Source organism: Salmo salar, chromosome ssa01, assembly GCF_905237065.1.
Source record: "Salmo salar chromosome ssa01, Ssal_v3.1, whole genome shotgun sequence".
Classification (NCBI taxonomy): Eukaryota; Metazoa; Chordata; class Actinopteri; order Salmoniformes; family Salmonidae; genus Salmo; species Salmo salar.
This window is the reverse complement of record NC_059442.1, coordinates 168391822-168410668: the sequence shown is the minus strand read 5'-3', so window position 1 is coordinate 168410668 and position 18847 is coordinate 168391822. Positions and strand designations below refer to the sequence as shown.

At 40.9% G+C, this 18847-nt stretch overlaps 1 protein-coding gene across 3 annotated transcripts; it reads right to left on the bottom strand.

The window, feature by feature from the left end:
- Positions 1-398: 398 nt before the first annotated feature.
- Positions 399-18423, bottom strand: LOC106572171 (sia-alpha-2,3-Gal-beta-1,4-GlcNAc-R:alpha 2,8-sialyltransferase). Of its 3 annotated transcripts, none has more exons than XM_014146111.2 (5): positions 17702-18423; positions 15269-15331; positions 12607-12729; positions 11241-11786; positions 399-4185 (listed from the first exon to the last, which is right to left on the bottom strand). In XM_014146111.2, exons 1-5 carry the CDS (start codon positions 17863-17865, stop codon positions 3903-3905), a joined length of 1179 nt encoding a protein of 392 aa, XP_014001586.1. In that variant the 5' UTR covers positions 17866-18423; the 3' UTR covers positions 399-3902. The 3 variants fall into 3 exon arrangements, with proteins under 3 accessions (XP_014001586.1, XP_014001568.1, XP_014001595.1); XM_014146093.2 differs by having other exon boundaries at positions 11229-11786; positions 17702-18421; XM_014146120.2 differs by lacking the exon at positions 15269-15331 and having other exon boundaries at positions 11229-11786; positions 17702-18420.
- Positions 18424-18847: the final 424 nt, after the last annotated feature.

Below are 18847 nucleotides of genomic sequence, written 5' to 3'. Positions count from 1 at the left end.
CCTGTCTGACCTGTCTAGCCTGTCTGAGCCTGTCTGACCTGTCTAGCCTGTCTGAGCCTGTCTGACCTGTCTAGCCTGTCTGAGCCTGTCTGACCTGTCTAGCCTGTCTGAGCCTGTCTGACCTGTCTAGCCTGTCTGAGCCTGTCTGACCTGTCTAGCCTGTCCTGAGCCTGTCTGTCCTGTCTGACCTTGTCTGAGCCTGTCTAGTCTGGACCAGTACCTTTACTGTTCTGTAGTAGTCTGGACCAGTACCTTTACTGTTCTGTAGTAGTCTGGACCAGTACCTTTACTGTACTGTAGTAGTCTGGACCAGTACCTTTACTGTTCTGTAGTAGTCTGGTTCTATGGATACATAATACTACTTTTATTATACTTTATTATACTTGAAATACTTTACATAATAATACTTTTATTATACTTAATTATACTTGAAATACTTTACATAATAATTATTTTTCATTCATTTCAGAGGCTATGACTCTTGTTCTTGGTTCAAATATAAAATTATTTTGTAGCTACATTGTAGCATTGTAGCTATATAAGAGTTCCCAAGCTGCTCTGACGGAGTTTCTATTAGCTTGCTAATAAGGCTGTTTTGCAATAAATCTAATCTCTGTAGTCTTTGGTGTACAATAAGATGACATTACAGTAACCATGTTGTTGACATACATCCAATTTATAGATGATGCTAGCAATTTTCCTTATAAAATTACAATTCTTCAACGATTCCTCCTTAAGTTAGCCTAGTGGTTAAAGCGTTGGGCTAGTAACCGAAAGGTTTGCTAGATCAAATCCCCGAGCTGACAAGGTAAAAATCTGTCGTTCTGCCCCCCGAACAAGGCAGTTTAACCCACTGTCCCCCGGTAGGCCGTCATTGTAAATAAGAATTCGTTCTTAACTGACTTGCCTAGTTTAAATAAAGTTTAAAAAAAAATATGTAAATGCCTCTATGTTTCTCAGGATATATCAAATGTGTTGTAGCTATGTGCTATTTGCTGTGGCTTTGCAGGAGCTTTGAGTATTAACAGAAAACATTCCCAGGCTGGTAAATATTAACAGCATTATTCCAAGGCTGTAAGAATTGATTCATCTGTAAGCAAGTCAAAGAGTAAATTATGTCATAATTAAAAATGGTAACGTGATAATTAGAAAAACAATAAAAAAAATCATCATTGGCATCGAGGAAACAACAATACAAAACAAGAAAATAACATCCTGCCCAATATCCTCCAATAAAATTTGATAATTCGTTACATCATTAATTTCTATGTCATTATTTCAGGTTGACATATCGATATATTGAAATAAACAAGTATCATAGATATGTAAAGTATATCAATATACATACAATATCTGATTATTCATTTAATAAGTCATCCACAGATAAGGAGCAAGTTAACTTTCAACAAGGACAAACAAATGCCACGTAAACTTTGTAAGACCAGGAGAAAAATAGCTATTTGAAATTAGTTAAGATTACAAAAATAGTTGTGTTTGTTCAACAACAATTAGTTAGTCTCATTTGTATATAATAATAACTCAGAATTTGAATGAACAGTACACAGTATCCTATTAGAACCAGTTGTGGTATTACCGTCTCACCCCACACCATCCCAGCCTGGTTATGCCACATTAACCAGCCCAATCCATCTCAAAACAGAAAAACCCATCCTCAATCCATCTCAAAACAGAAAAACCCATCCTCAATCCATCTCAAAACAGAAGACCACATTCCCAATCCTTCCCACCAAGACACTACATACACAGAGCCCTTGAACGAGCATGGATACAGATATAAATCCCATCACAGACCCATTGACTTGAATGGGAATCCCCGTTGTAGAAGTTAGATATCTGTATAGTTCTATTTCAGGATAGATATCTGTGTAGTTCTATTTCAGGATAGATATCTGTGTAGTTCTATTTCAGGATAGATATCTGTGTAGTTCTATTTCAGGATAGATATCTGTGTAGTTCTATTTCAGGATAGATATCTGTATAGTTCTATTTCAGGATAGATATCTGTGTAGTTCTATTTCAGGATAGATATCTGTGTAGTTCTATTTCAGGATAGATATCTGTGTAGTTCTATTTCAGGATAGATATCTGTGTAGTTCTATTTCAGGATAGATATCAGTGTAGTTCTATTTCAGGATAGATATCTGTATAGTTCTATTTCAGGATAGATATCTGTGTAGTTCTATTTCAGGATAGATATCAGTGTAGTTCTATTTCAGGATAGATATCTGTATAGTTCTATTTCAGGATAGATATCCGTGTAGTTCTATTTCAGGATAGATATCTGTGTAGTTCTATTTCAGGATAGATATCTGTGTAGTTCTATTTCAGGATAGATATCTGTGTAGTTCTATTTCAGGATAGATATCTGTGTAGTTCTATTTCAGGATAGATATCTGTGTAGTTCTATTTCAGGATTGATATCTGTATAGTTCTATTTCAGGATAGATATCCGTGTAGTTCTATTTCAGGATAGATATCTGTGTAGTTCTATTTCAGGATAGATATCTGTGTAGTTCTATTTCAGGATAGATATCTGTGTAGTTCTATTTCAGGATTGATATCTGTATAGTTCTATTTCAGGATAGATATCCGTGTAGTTCTATTTCAGGATAGATATCTGTGTAGTTCTATTTCAGGATAGATATCTGTATAGTTCTATTTCAGGATAGATATCTGTATAGTTCTATTTCAGGATAGATATCTGTGTAGTTCTATTTCAGGATAGATATCTGTGTAGTTCTATTTCAGGATAGATATCTGTGTAGTTCTATTTCAGGATAGATATCTTCTGAGAAAAAACCCCCCAGAATAATCAACATAATAATTTTGTATAAATATAACCAGCTTGCACCAGCACATGTATAACATAAACACAGGAATTTCTGTAGTTTCTATTTCTGTTGTTTCTATTGTGCCATAAGTTAACCACAGCTCTGATAAAGAATGATGAGCTCAGGTTATAAAGATATAGGCTGATATTACTGTCTTGTAGTTTATCTGTTGTAGTTTATCTGCTGTAGTTTATCTGTTTTAGTTTATCTGCTGTAGTATATCTGCTGTAGTATATCTGCTGTAGTATATCTGCTGTAGTTTATCTGTATCAAAGCATAGCACTAGCAGGCAGCAACATGGCAGCCATCTTGGGCAGCCATCTTGGGCAGCCATCTCGGATCAGATAGCACAGGCGCTAGTGCCTATTGCTCTCACGCACTCATCGCAGCGGGCAAAGTTGGTCGCAATGACATCACAAAGACATATTTTATGACGTCATGGTCAGGTTGTACACTCAGAAAAAAAAGGTGTTCTCAATAACCAAAGGGTTCTTCAGCAGTCGCCATAGGAAAACTCAAATCATACTTTATTTGTCACATGCGCCAAATATACTCACTTAAGAACCCTTTTTTTGGTTGCAGGTAGAACTCAGGTACCTGGAAGCAAAAAAAAGGTTATCCTACTGGGACAGCCGAAGAACCCTTCTGGAACCCTTGTTTCTAGTCAACCAGAAAATAAGTCTATCTCAACCAGACAACAACCAAAAATATTTATTGATGTTGTCATAAAACAGACGTTACCTTTATACTTGGTTGTACAGTAACAGAGACCAGTTGGTTGTGATCTGGTTGTATAGCACCTTCTTAACCAGAAAACTTTTAGTCTGATCTAGTCCATGCTAGTCTGGTCCGGTCTGGTTCGGTCCAGTCCAGGTCGGTCATGGTCCAGTCTGGTTCGGGCCAGTCCAGTCAGGTCCTGGACAGTCCAGTCCAGTCTGGTTCGGTCCAGTCCAGTCAGGTCCAGGACAGTCTGGTCCAGTCTGGTTCGGTCCAGTCCAGTCAGGTCCAGCTCGGTCCGGTCCAGTCTGGTTTGGTCCAGTCCAGTCAGGTCTAGGCACAATGTGAGAGTGTCAGTTTGATAAGTCCCTCTGTGTGCATCCTATAGAGCAGTTTGAACTCTGCTGGCAGCTGGTGGGACTCCTGCCACTTGGTGGTGAACTTGGTACCCTTCTTGTCGTAGTAGTGGTAGGGAAGCTCCTTGCCCGTGTTGGGGTCCCAGCCAAAGGGCCAGAAGCCGTACAGGTGGATCTCCTCACACATGGAAGAGGCCAGAGTGTACATGAGGATCCCCGTGCTCAGACGCTTCGGTGACAGCTGCTTGGTCTTCCAGTATCTGCAGCACAGACCAACAGAACAGACAGGGTTAGAATGGACACTGTTAGAATGGATACTGTTAGAATGGGTACTGTTAGAATGGATACTGTTAGAATGGGTACTGTTAGAATGGATACTGTTAGAATGGATACTGTTAGAATGGGTACTGTTAGAATGGATACTGTTAGAATGGATACTGTTAGAATGGGTACTGTTAGAATGGGTACTGTTAGAATGGATACTGTTAGAATGGATACTGTTAGAATGGATACTGTTAGAATGTGGGTAGAATGGATACTGTTAGAATGGATACTGTTAGAATGGATACTGTTAGAATGGGTACTGTTAGAATGGATACTGTTAGAATGGATACTGTTAGAATGGATACTGTTAGAATGGGTACTGTTAGAATGGATACTGTTAGAATGGATACTGTTAGAATGGATACTGTTAGAATGTGGGTAGAATGGATACTGTTAGAATGGATAATGTTAGAATGGATACTGTTAGAATGGATACTGTTAGAATGGGTACTGTTAGAATGGATACTGTTAGAATGGATACTGTTAGAATGGGTACTGTTAGAATGGGTACTGTTAGAATGGATACTGTTAGAATGGGTACTGTTAGAATGTGGGAAGAATGGATACTGTTAGAATGGATACTGTTAGAATGGATACTGTTAGAATGGATACTCTTAGAATGGATATTGTTAGAATGGGTACTGTTAGAATGGATACTGTTAGAATGGATACTGTTAGAATGGATACTGTTAGAATGGGTACTGTTAGAATGGATACTGTTAGAATGGAATCTGTTAGAATGGATACTGTTAGAATGGATACTGTTAGAATGGGTACTGTTAGAATGGGTACTGTTAGAATGGATACTGTTAGAATGTGGGTAGAATGGATACTGTTAGAATGGGTACTGTTAGAATGGGTACTGTTAGAATGGATACTGTTAGAATGTGGGTAGAATGGGTACTGTTAGAATGGATACTGTTAGAATGGATACTGTTAGAATGGATACTGTTAGAATGGGTACTGTTAGAATGGATACTGTTAGAATGGATACTGTTAGAATGGATACTGTTAGAATGGGTACTGTTAGAATGGATACTGTTAGAATGGATACTGTTAGAATGTGGGTAGAATGGATACTGTTAGAATGGATACTGTTAGAATGGATACTGTTAGAATGGATACTGTTAGAATGGGTACTGTTAGAATGGATACTGGTAGAATGGATACTGTTAGAATGGATACTGTTAGAATGGGTACTGTTAGAATGGATACTGGTAGAATGGATACTGTTAGAATGGATACTGTTAGAATGGGTACAGTTAGAATGGATACTGTTAGAATGGATACTGTTAGAATGGATACTGTTAGAATGGGTACTGTTAGAATGGATACTGTTAGAATGGATACTGTTAGAATGGATACTGTTAGAATGGGTACTGTTAGAATGGGTACTGTTAGAATGGATACTGTTAGAATGGATACTGTTAGAATGGGTACTGTTAGAATGGGTACTGTTAGAATGGATACTGTTAGAATGTGGGTAGAATGGATACTGTTAGAATGGGTACTGTTAGAATGGATACTGTTAGAATGGGTACTGTTAGAATGGATACTGTTAGAATGGATAATGTTAGAATGGGTACTGTTAGAATGGATACTGTTAGAATGGATACTGTTAGAATGGACACTGTTAGAATGGGTACTGTTAGAATGGATACTGTTAGAATGGATACTGTTAGAATGTGGGTAGAATGGATACTGTTAGAATGGATACTGTTAGAATGGATACTGTTAGAATGGGTACTGTTAGAATGGGTACTGTTAGAATGGGTACTGTTAGAATGGGTACTGTTAGAATGGATACTGTTAGAATGGTTACTGTTAGAATGGGTACTGTTAGAATGGATACTGTTAGAATGGATACTGTTAGAATGGGTACTGTTAGAATGGATACTGTTAGAATGTGGGTAGAATGGGTACTGTTAGAATGGATACTGTTAGAATGTGGGTAGAATGGGTACTGTTAGAATGGATACTGCTAGAATGGGTACTGATAGAATGGATACTGTTAGAATGGGTACTGTTAGAATGGATACTGTTAGAATGGGTACTGTTAGAATGGATACTGTTAGAATGGATAATGTTAGAATGGGTACTGTTAGAATGGATACTGTTAGAATGGATACTGTTAGAATGGACACTGTTAGAATGGGTACTGTTAGAATGGATACTGTTAGAATGGATACTGTTAGAATGTGGGTAGAATGGATACTGTTAGAATGGATACTGTTAGAATGGATACTGTTAGAATGGGTACTGTTAGAATGGGTACTGTTAGAATGGATACTGTTAGAATGTGGGTAGAATGGATACTGTTAGAATGGGTACTGTTAGAATGGGTACTGTTAGAATGGATACTGTTAGAATGGTTACTGTCAGAATGGGTACTGTTAGAATGGATATTGTTAGAATGTGGGTAGAATGGGTACTGTTAGAATGGATACTGTTAGAATGGATACTGTCAGAATGGGTACTGTTAGAATGGATACTGTTAGAATGGATACTGTTAGAATGTGGGTAGAATGGGTACTGTTAGAATGGATACTGTTAGAATGTGGGTAGAATGGGTACTGTTAGAATGGATACTGTTAGAATGGGTACTGATAGAATGGATACTGTTAGAATGGGTACTGTTAGAATGGATACTGTTAGAATGGATACTGTTAGAATGGTTACTGTTAGAATGGATACTGTTAGAATGGATACTGTTACAATGGATACTGTTAGAATGGATACTGTTAGAATGGGTACTGTTAGAATGGATACTGTTAGAATGGATACTGTTAGAATGGATACTGTTAGAATGGATACTGTTAGAATGGATACTGTTAGAATGGATACTGTTAGAATGGATACTGTTAGAATGGGTACTGTTAGAATGGATACTGTTAGAATGGGTACTGTTAGAATGGATACTGTTAGAATGGGTACTGTTAGAATGGGTACTGTTAGAATGGATACTGTTAGAATGTGGGTAGAATGGGTACTGTTAGAATGGATACTGTTAGAATGGATACTGTTAGAATGGATACTGTTAGAATGGGTACTGTTAGAATGGGTACTGTTAGAATGGATACTGTTAGAATGGATACTGTTAGAATGGGTACTGATTGAATGGATACTGTTAGAATGGGTACTGTTAGAATGGGTACTGTTAGAATGGATACTGTTAGAATGTGGGTAGAATGGGTACTGTTAGAATGGATACTGTTAGAATGGATACTGTTAGAATGGGTACTGTTAGAATGGGTACTGTTAGAATGGATACTGTTAGAATGGATACTGTTAGAATGGATACTGTTAGAATGGATACTGTTAGAATGGATGCTGTTAGAATGGAGACTGTTAGAATGGGTACTGTTAGAATGGATACTGTTAGAATGTGGGTAGAATGGGTACTGTTAGAATGGATACTGTTAGAATGGATACTGTTAGAATGGGTACTGTTAGAATGGGTACTGTTAGAATGGATACTGTTAGAATGGATACTGTTAGAATGGATACTGTTAGAATGGATACTGTTAGAATGGATACTGTTAGAATGGATACTGTTAGAATGGGTACTGTTAGAATAGATACTGTTAGAATGTGGGTAGAATGGATACTGTTAGAATGGATACTGTTGGAATGGATACTGTTAGAATGTGGGTAGAATGGATACTGTTAGATGGATACTGTTAGAATTGATACTGTTAGAATGGGTACTGTTAGAATGGATACTGTTAGAATGGATACTGTTAGAATGGATACTGTTAGAATGGATACTGTTAGAATGTGGGTAGAATGGGTACTGTTAGAATGGATACTGTTAGAATGTGGGTAGAATGGATACTGTTAGAATGGGTACTGTTAGAATGGGTACTGTTAGAATGGGTACTGTTAGAATGGATACTGTTAGAATGTGGGTAGAATGGATACTGTTAGAATGGATACTGTTAGAATGGATACTGTTAGAATGTGGGTAGAATGGATACTGTTAGAATGGGTACTGTTAGAATGGATACTGTTAGAATGGGTACTGTTAGAATGGATACTGTTAGAATGGGTACTGTTAGAATGGATACTGTTAGAATGGATGCTGTTAGAATGGATACTGTTAGAATGGATACTGTTAGAATGGGTACTGTTAGAATGGATACTGTTAGAATGGATACTGTTAGAATGGATACTGTTAGAATGGGTACTGTTAGAATGGATACTGTTAGAATGGGTACTGTTAGAATGGATACTGTTAGAATGGATACTGTTAGAATGGGTACTGTTAGAATGGGTACTGTTAGAATGGATACTGTTAGAATGTGGGTAGAATGGGTACTGTTAGAATGGATACTGTTAGAATGGATACTGTTAGAATGGATACTGTTAGAATGGGTACTGTTAGAATGGGTACTGTTAGAATGGATACTGTTAGAATGGATACTGTTAGAATGGGTACTGATAGAATGGATACTGTTAGAATGGGTACTGTTAGAATGGGTACTGTTAGAATGGATACTGTTAGAATGTGGGTAGAATGGGTACTGTTAGAATGGATACTGTTAGAATGGATACTGTTAGAATGGGTACTGTTAGAATGGGTACTGTTAGAATGGATACTGTTAGAATGGATACTGTTAGAATGGATACTGTTAGAATGGATACTGCTAGAATGGATACTGTTAGAATGGGTACTGTTAGAATGGATACTGTTAGAATGGGTACTGTTAGAATAGATACTGTTAGAATGTGGGTAGAATGGATACTGTTAGAATGGGTACTGTTAGAATGGATACTGTTAGAATGGATACTGTTAGAATGGATACTGTTAGAATGTGGGTAGAATGGATACTGTTAGATGGATACTGTTAGAATGGATACTGTTAGAATGGGTACTGTTAGAATGGATACTGTTAGAATGGATACTGTTAGAATGGATACTGTTAGAATGGATACTGTTAGAATGTGGGTAGAATGGGTACTGTTAGAATGGATACTGTTAGAATGTGGGTAGAATGGATACTGTTAGAATGGGTACTGTTAGAATGGGTACTGTTAGAATGGGTACTGTTAGAATGGATACTGTTAGAATGTGGGTAGAATGGATACTGTTAGAATGGATACTGTTAGAATGGATACTGTTAGAATGTGGGTAGAATGGATACTGTTAGAATGGGTACTGTTAGAATGGATACTGTTAGAATGGGTACTGTTAGAATGGATACTGTTAGAATGGATACTGTTAGAATGGTTACTGTTAGAATGGGTACTGTTAGAATGGATACTGTTAGAATGGATTCTGTTAGAATGGGTACTGTTAGAATGGGTACTGTTAGAATGGATACTGTTAGAATGTGGGTAGAATGGGTACTGTTAGAATGGATACTGTTAGAATGGATACTGTTAGAATGGATACTGTTAGAATGGGTACTGTTAGAATGGGTATTGTTAGAATGGATACTGTTAGAATGTGGGTAGAATGGGTACTGTTAGAATGGATACTGTTAGAATGGATACTGTTAGATGGATACTGTTAGAATGGGTACTGTTAGAATGGGTACTGTTAGAATGGATACTGTTAGAATGGATACTGTTAGAATGGGTACTGTTAGAATGGATACTGTTAGAATGGGTACTGTTAGAATGGGTACTGTTAGAATGGGTACTGTTAGAATGGGTACTGTTAGAATGGGTACTGTTAGAATGGGTACTGTTAGAATGGATACTGTTAGAATGGATACTGTTAGAATGGGGAGGAGGAGGAGGAGGCATGGTAATAGGATGGTTAGGAAAACAGGGCGGGGCGATAACATCGGTGAAGCCATGACAACGTGTGTGTGTGTTTATGTGTGTTTATGTGTGTTATATGTGTTTATGTGTGTCTTTATGTGTGTGTGTTTATGTGTGTTTATGTGTGTTATATGTGTTTATGTGTGTCTTTATGTGTGTGTGTGTCTTAATGTGTGTGTGTGTGTTTGTGTGTTTTTGTGTGTCTTTATGTGTGTTTATGTGTGTGTGTGTTTATGTGTGTTTAAGTGTGTTTATATGTGTGTGTGTCTTAATGTGTGTGTGTGTTTATGTGTGTGTTTCTGTGTGTTATATGTGTTTATGTGTGTTTATGTGTGTTTATATGTGTGTGTGTGTTAATGTGTGTGTGTGTGTTTATGTGTGTTTGTGTGTTTATCTGTAATTGCTCCAGTATTAAGTAGAAAAGTAATTTAAACCGTTGATGCTTTATCACATTCCCTACTGGAAGGAAAATACAACTGGTCCCTTATCAATGGGCACAACAGACAGTTCAGGTGTTTTAAGGCAGACTGAGCTTCTTAAACGGAGCAATCCTGTCCGAGCAGGTTACTTTAATGGGATTGAGGGAGATTACAGCACAACCAGTCCATGTCCCAAATGGCACCCCATTCCCCACGTAGTGCACTACTTTCGACAACGGCACGTAGGGCTCTGGTCAAAAGTAGTGCACTACGTAGGGAATAGGGTACCATCTGGGACGCATCCCCAGTCTCTTCTGAAATTAAACTCAGACTAGTTCACAGACAGATCTCCCTCTCTGTTTCAGACCCGTTCACAGACAGATCTCCCTCTCTGTTTCAGACCCATTCACAGACAGATCTCCCTCTCTGTTTCAGACCCGTTCACAGACAGATCTCCCTCTCTGTTTCAGACCCATTCACAGACAGATCTCCCTCTCTGTTTCAGACCCATTCACAGACAGATCTCCCTCTCTGTTTCAGACCCGTTCACAGACAGATCTCCCTCTCTGTTTCAGACCCGTTCACAGACAGATCTCCCTCTCTGTTTCAGACCCGTTCACAGACAGATCTCTCTGTCCAATACTATTTTGGGTGTGTCCAGTTGTGATTCTATGTAACTTCTGAGCAGTGGAAACATTTTTCCTCTTGAAGGACAATAACATCATCAACCAATCAATCAATAAATTAACCATAAATCAATCAATCAATCAGTCAGGTGTGTCCAGTGTTACCTGTTGACGTACTGCATGATGTTGCCAGGCCACGCCAGCTGAACCTTCAGCTGTCCTCTGTGCTCCACAAAGAAGTCGACCAGGGTCCTGGTCACCGTGGCCGAGGTGTGGAAGAAGAAGGCAGGGATCCAGAGTATGGCCCTGTCCAGCTTCTTCAGACTCAGGAAGAAGTTGTTCCTGTCTTGGATGGTCAGCAGGTTGTTGTAGTACTTCTCCAGGATGCTGGGGTTAAAGGTCGTGAGGTTCGTCCTCCGCCCCACGTCCCGGCGGAAGATCTCGGTGGGAGCGAAGTTGCAGCGGAAGACGAAGTCAAACTTCTCGATCTCGGGGCCGCAGCGACTCCCTGTGAGGATGCCGCTGTTCCCCACCACGGCACACACATTGTAGTGCTTGTTGACGATGGGGGAGGCCTCGGGAAGCAGGGACTTGAAGTTCTCACCGATAGAGAACACGTACTTGTGGCTGGAGTAGTCGTAGTGCATCAGCTGACCCACGCGCACGCTGCTCCGGGTCAGGGTGAAGTTGTGGGCGATGTCGATGTGATGAGAGATCTCTTTTCTTGAAGAGATGGGGAGATCAGATAGGGGGGGGAAATGTTAGGCTGAATTCCAAATGGAACCCTATTTCCTATTCAAGGCCGATAGGGCCCTGGTCAAAAGTAGTGCACTATATAGGGAATAGTGTTCTATAGGGCTCTGGTCAAAAGTACTGCACTATATAGGGAATAGGGTGCCAAATGGGATGCACACTTATTGTAAATATTGTAAATATACACCCCATAAATTAGCAGACCTGGGTTCAAATACTATTTTAAGTATTTAAATTACTTTCACATTTCGAAGTATTTGGAAAAAAAATATTAGAATGTATTTGGAAATACATTTGGAAAGTATTGGCATGTATTTGAAAATACGCAAATACACAGAGTGTTTTTTCAAATACAAATATTTAAATACTCCATGAATTTGAACCCAGGTCTGTTTGGCCCTAAGGGTATTTGAAATGTATATGGAAAATAGTTTCAAATAGCCTAGTATTATTTGAAAATACTTTCAAGTACCCAAAATACGATGGGGGATTCAGCTACATTATTTGAAAACACTCAAATACACAGAAAATAAGTATTTAAAATACAAATACTTGAATACTCATGCATTTGAACCCAGCTTAGTATCTGGTTTAAATAATCTTGGCACCAAAATCAGAACCAAACCAGCTGCTAATATTTGACTCTTCAAGGCTGTAACCGGAGACTATGCCTGGTCTGGGTCATGTTCATTAGGCACAAAGCGTTTTGAAACGGTGAGGGTACAACCTGAATGTGTACAATAACAACTGGTTTTACAGCACCCAGATGTATCCTATAGGGCTACTTCACCTCTGTTCTGTGAACGCTGTTCTGTTATAGCGCCATTTGGAGGCGTTCTCCTGCAGGCCCTCGTTCAGGGCCTTGGTCAGAGGGGTGAAAGCCGGGTCCAGGTACTTCATAGCCAGCTGAGACCTGTTGTACGGAGACATTGATACACACTAGAGAAGGCTTGGACCAAAATGGAAGTGTCTATCCGTAAATTGTCTATTTTTCCCATGCTACTTGCAACTCCAAGACAGAAAAACAAAATTGGCGAAAGGAATATTTGTTTTTCTGTTTTGCAAAAAGGAATATTCTGTAGTTTGTTTATTAAGTGTAAGAAGAACCAACCTCCTTTTTTTTGACAGAGACAACCACAGAAACAGTGTGTTGTGTCCATTAGAGAGGGAAGGGAGGCCAACCCAGTTGGTTCTGATGTTACTGATAGGCAGGAAGCTGGTAGAAGCAGGGCCTGATTAGCGTCCAACACCCTCTCCTCCACCCTCCTCTCCTCCACCCTCCTCCACCCTCCTCTCCTCTCCTCCACCCTCCTACACCCTCCTCTCCTCTCCTCCACCCTCCTCTCCTCCACCCTCCTCTCCTCCACCCTCCTCTCCTCTCCTCCACCCTCCTCTCCTCCACCCTCCTCTCCTCCACCCTCCTCTCCTCTCCTCCACCCTCCTCTCCTCTCCTCCACCCTCCTCTCCTCCACCCTCCTCTCCTCTCCTCTCCTCCTCTCCTCCACCCTCCTCTCCTCCACCCTCCTCTCCTCTCCTCTCCTCCTCTCCTCCACCCTCCTCTCCTCCACCCTCCTCTCCTCCACCCTCCTCTCCTCTCCTCTCCTCCACCCTCCTAGGCAACAGTGACAAGGTTCTAGTTTCAATGACAGACTCTTTTGGCAACTTCGAATAAGGGAAAGAAAAAATATATAAGGGAAAAAAAATTGTTGTCTGTCTTCAACAAATGACGAGGCAGAACTGCCAGAATGTTGCAATTCAAAACCAATGTTTGCAGGCAAAAACTTTGCAGTGTTTTTTTTTTAATCCTTTATTTAACTAGGCAAGTCAGTTAAGAACAAATTCTTATTTACAATGACGGCCTAGGAACAGTGGGTTAACTGCCTTGTTCAGGGGCAGAACGACAGATTTGAACAACCAGCTCGGGGCTTCGATCTAGCAACCTTTCGGTTACTGGCCCAACGCTCTAACCACTAGGCTACCTACCGCCTCTACTTTCTAACCACTAGGCTACCTACCGCCTCCACGCTCTAACCACTAGGCTACCTACCGCCTCTACCCTCTAACCACTAGGCTACCTACCGCCTGTTTTAGTGAAGTTAGTTGATCCAAAATGGCCAATTGCGAAATGCACTCATTAAAAATCTTGCAAGCTACTATTTTATATTTTATTTTAAGTGGATAAAGTAGAGCCGTAGTTTCTCTAAAGAGTCCATAACTGAAACCAGATCCTAATCATTGTTGCCTAGGGTTGGGTTTTCAAGCCTACACCATCCTCCTCTTCTCTAGTCTCCTCTCCTCTACCCTCCTCTCCTCTCCTCCACCCTCCTCTCCTCCACCCTCCTCTCCTCTCCTCCACCCTCCTCTCCTCTCCTCCACCCTCCTCTCCTCTCCTCCACCCTCCTCTCCTCCACCCTCCTCTCCTCTCCTCCACCCTCCTCTCTTCTCCTCTACCCTCTCCTCCACCCTCCTCTCCTCTCCTCCACCCTCCTCTCCTCTCCTCCACCCTCCTCTCCTCTCCTCCACCCTCCCCTCCTCTCCTCTCCTCCACCCTCCCCTCCTCTCCTCCACCCTCCTCTCCTCTCCTCCACCCTCCCCTCCTCTCCTCCACCCTCATCACTCCCCTCCACCCGCTTCCTCTCCTTGTTCCACAATTCCTGTCACTCTATTTCCTAATAAAGTAATTAACAAGCTCCACCCTCCTCTCCTCCACCCTCCTCTCCTCCACCCTCCTCTCCTCTCCTCCACCCTCCTCTCCCTCCACCCTCCTCTCCTCCACCCTCCTCTCCTCTCCTCCACCCTCCTTTCCTCTCCTCCACCCTCCCCTCCCCTCCTCTCCTCCACCCTCCTCTCCTCTCCTCCACCCTCCCCTCCTCTCCTCCACCCTCATCACTCCCCTCCACCCGCTTCCTCTCCTTGTTCCACAACTCCTGTCACTCTATTTCCTAATAAAGTAATTAACAAGCTCTGTAAAGAACTATAGTGCCATTGTTATGTTTCCCATTTTAAAGCGGTAGCTAGCCGTCATTCTATTTCATTGCGGTGTTATTATTAGACTCATGCAATGGGACATTATTACCAGATTCACACAATGGTGCTGACTCGAAACCGTACTGTGCTGGCTTGCCCAGTACAGCACGGCTTGGTCTGGGTCAGTATTGTGAAAAGGGTATGATGCCTGTCTGCTCCTCTAACTGACCTGTTGACAGGTAAACAAGGCTAGCAATAGCATTAGCATGTAGGCTAGTTAGCTAGCAAGCACTGCCATTATTAGTTTTACGGGAGGATAGCATCATGCACTGCCTGGTTGTGTCCCAACTTGCACCCTATTCCCTATGGGGGCTCTGGTCAAAAGTAGTGCACTATATAGGGAATAGGGTGCCAGTTGGGGGGGGCACACACGGTGTAGCCTACACTGGCAGTCTATAATGAACTTTTTTGAACCATTAAGCCACCTGATGTCAATTGGTTGCATGACGTCCTGATGGTATCGTACTTGTGAAGGGATTGGACCGTGGCTGTTGGGATAAAACATAGAGTGTTATGACGATGTTATGATTGTGGGGGGTGGAGTACTTTTAAAAACACAGTGTGGGTGTGTTCCAAATGGAACCATATTCCCTATAAGGATCGGGTCAATAGTAGTACACTATGTAGGGAATAGAATGCCATTTGGGACGCGTCCCATATAATTTATTCATATATACAGTACCAGTCAAAAGTTTGGACACACCTACTCATTCAAGGGTTTTTCTTTATTTGTACTATTTTCTACATTGTAGAATAATAGTGAAGACATCAACACTATGAAATAACACGTATGGAATCATGTAGTAACCAAAAAAGTGTTAAACAAATCAAAATATATTTTATATTTGAGATTCTTCAAATTAGCCACCCTTTTCCTTGATGACAGCTTTGCACACTCTTGGCATTCTCTCAACCAGCTTCATGAGGTAGTCACCTGGAATGCATTTCAATTAACAGGTGTGCCTTGTTAAAAGTTAATTTGTGGAATTTATTTCCTTCTTAATGCATTTGAGCCAAATAGTTGTGTTGTGACAAGGTAGGGGTGGTGTCCAGAAGATATCCCTAATTGGTAAAAGACCAAGTCCATATTATGGCAAGAACAGCACAAATAAGCAAAGAGAAACGACAGTCCATCATTACTTTAAGACATGAAGGTCAGTCAATCCGGAACATTTCAAATACTTTGAAAGTATCTTCAAGTGCAGTCACAAAAACCATCAAGCGCTATGATGAAACTGGCTCTCATGAGGATCCCCACAGCCTCAGAAATTACGGCCCAAATAAATGTTTCACAGAGTTCAAGTAACAGACATCTCAACATCAACTGTTCAGAGGAGACTGCGTGAATCAGTCCTTCATGATTGAGTTGCTGCAAAGAAACCACTACTAAAGGACACCAATAATAAGAAGAGACTTGCTTGGGCCAAGAAACACAAGCAATGGACATTAGACCTTTCTGCAGCGATATGGCATCCCATCTGGTTTGCGCTCAGTGGGACTGTCATTTATTTTTCAACAGGACAATGACCCAACACACCTCCAGGCTGTGTAAGGGCTATTTGACCAAGAAGTAGAGTGATGGAGTGCTGCATCAGATGACCTGGCCTCCACATTCACCCAACCTCAACCCAATTGAGATTGTTTGGGATGAGTTGGATGGCAGAGTGAAAGAAAAGCAGCTAACAAGTTCTCAGCATATGTGGGAACTCATTCAAGACTGTTGGAAAAGCATTCCAGATTAAGCTGGTTGAGAATTCCAAGCGTGTGCAAAGCTGTCATCAAGGCAAAGGGTGGCTACTTTGAAGAATCTAAAATATTTGTTTAAAACTTTTTGGTTTGTTACTACATGATTCCATATGTGTTATTTCATAGTGTTGATGTCTTTGCTATTATTATACAATGTAGAAAATAGTCCAAATTAATAAAAACCTTTGAATGAGTAGGCTTGTACTGTACATGCAGTAACTGTAGCCAAATCATTGATGTTGAGGATTCCCTTCACAGTAGCCTAATTATAATCAAAACAAGAATAAAATAGAACAAAATATGGCGAGGGGGGGTTACTGGGTGGAATGGCTAGTTATATGTCCCCTGAAGTGAATTTCTCATTGCTGCAAAATGGCTCCCTCCTTCCTTCCCTCCCTCTCCACATAACCTTGGCTTCCTGCAACAAAGGAAGGAATGATTACAGGGTGGAAATGAATCTACCGCCACTTGTAAATCAGGACCAAGGACAGCTCCCTCGAGCTAGAGAATACAAACCAGCCGGTGCCAACATCAGTAAGAGACAGAACTGTGCTTCTTCTTCCTGACGAACCCGGGGACTAAACGATGCTATATAATCGACGGGGTTGGGCAGTATTGTTGTTGTAGGTTAGGCTATTCATTCATTCGACTGAGATTCGACTTGATATCAGGTGAATAAAAAAATTAAAAAAAATAAACGGACAGTCTGTAATTCACTAAATCAATAATCGTGGGAAATGTGGATGTGTGGATTATTTATATAACCTTAGATTACGATGAGAGAACAGACAGAGGCGTTTGGTTTCTACTGTGACAAGTGCAGGCCTTTTTTGGTTTGTGGTGTAGCCTACTAGCTATCTACGACATAAACCTCCCTAATATGAAACCTCTGGTTTGAGAATCAGTCTCCCCCCCAAAAAACTGCTATTCTCTTAATAAAAATGTACCTTTACATGGTGCATGATAATAAAGACAGTTATACATTATATCGTACGAATAATGTAGCTGTCAAATCGTGCACAGTTCAGTAGGCTATACCCACATGTACTAGTAACCCTACGCATTTATATTACGAAACCTTGCATAACTTACCGAAACCTTGCATAACTTACCGAAATCCCGCATGGAACAGATACATCCGAGGCCCACCTGAATTTGCATATTTGGGTGTCATGAAGAGAAAATCTTTTTTTATTGACACGTAGCTGATCAATGAGAGTATGAGCAGAGCGACACTGAACATCATCAAACCCAGGACGCTCGCTATGCGGACCATCTTGCGGTGTTGACATCCCCGTCGGTACAACGACAAGGGCAGTTGTTGTCGCGCTATCAGCGGAGAAGAGACACGTTTCGAGAGAAAAAGGACACGGTCCGCTAGCTTGACATATTACATTACATAAGTAAAGAGGCAGAGAGAAATGCCAGCTGGTTCTTGTTTTAACGGTACATCTCTGGGCTCAGAGCGGTTCTCGTTCTCCCTGTGCACCGGTCCTGTCCTCTGCTCGTGCCATTCCGTTCCCTCGCGGCGAAAATTGATGCGGTGCGAATAATGTCGCCAGGAAGATGCATGTATTTAGAATCTACTTAATTAACCGTACCGGATGCTTAAAGGAGCAGCTAACCTATAGCGGAAATCAAAACATATAAACAACGGCGTTTAGGTCCCAGTGTCGACGCGGAGTCTTCCTTTAGACTATCTTCAAAGGGTGATTTAGCCTACACGCTGCTTTACAAACCCCAGCATAGATTAGGTCCTGTTCAGCATGCATTACATTTTAACCTGCTTCCTAGAGATGTGTTCCGTGCTATTGTGATCTTCATCTCAGGAACATAGGTCAGGGAGCATGTGAAGTAGGGCGATTCATTTGCGGACTGTCCTAAAAAGTCCTTTTTAATTTTTTTAATACACCCTAAAACATGTTGTTTTGCTGTATTGTGTTAAAGTCGTTCAGAGCGGTATCATGTGTGACAATATATGAACATGTTATGTATGCCGTCTGTCATGATCGTTTATTGTAGCGATACACCGAGGTACGTTAGGAGGGAGACGGTAAACTGTACGTTACAGAGTTGTTGTTATACAGGAGGATTGTTTGTTCATTAGAACTACAGTGACAAGTCAGCCGTGCCTCTGTCATATTGTTTATTGTGTCTCTGAAACACACAGACACACACACACACGGTAAAAAGCTTTTCCATATGACACTAAACTGCATTCCTTACAATGAGTCCATCTGTTTGTTTCTCTGTTTCCT

What these genes read in the sequence shown, in the direction of transcription:
- LOC106572171 (XM_014146093.2), bottom strand. Translation starts at nt 17,865, where the DNA reads ATGGTCCGCATAGCGAGCGTCCTGGGTTTGATGATGTTCAGTGTCGCT. An exon ending in ACAGCGTTCACAGAACAGAG is followed by an intron (nt 11,787 to 12,606) that starts GTGAAGTAGCCC and finishes CATCTCTTCAAG; the next exon opens with AAAAGAGATCTCTCATCACA. An exon ending in ATCATGCAGTACGTCAACAG is followed by an intron (nt 4,186 to 11,228) that starts GTAACACTGGAC and finishes TCTGTGCTGCAG; the next exon opens with ATACTGGAAGACCAAGCAGC.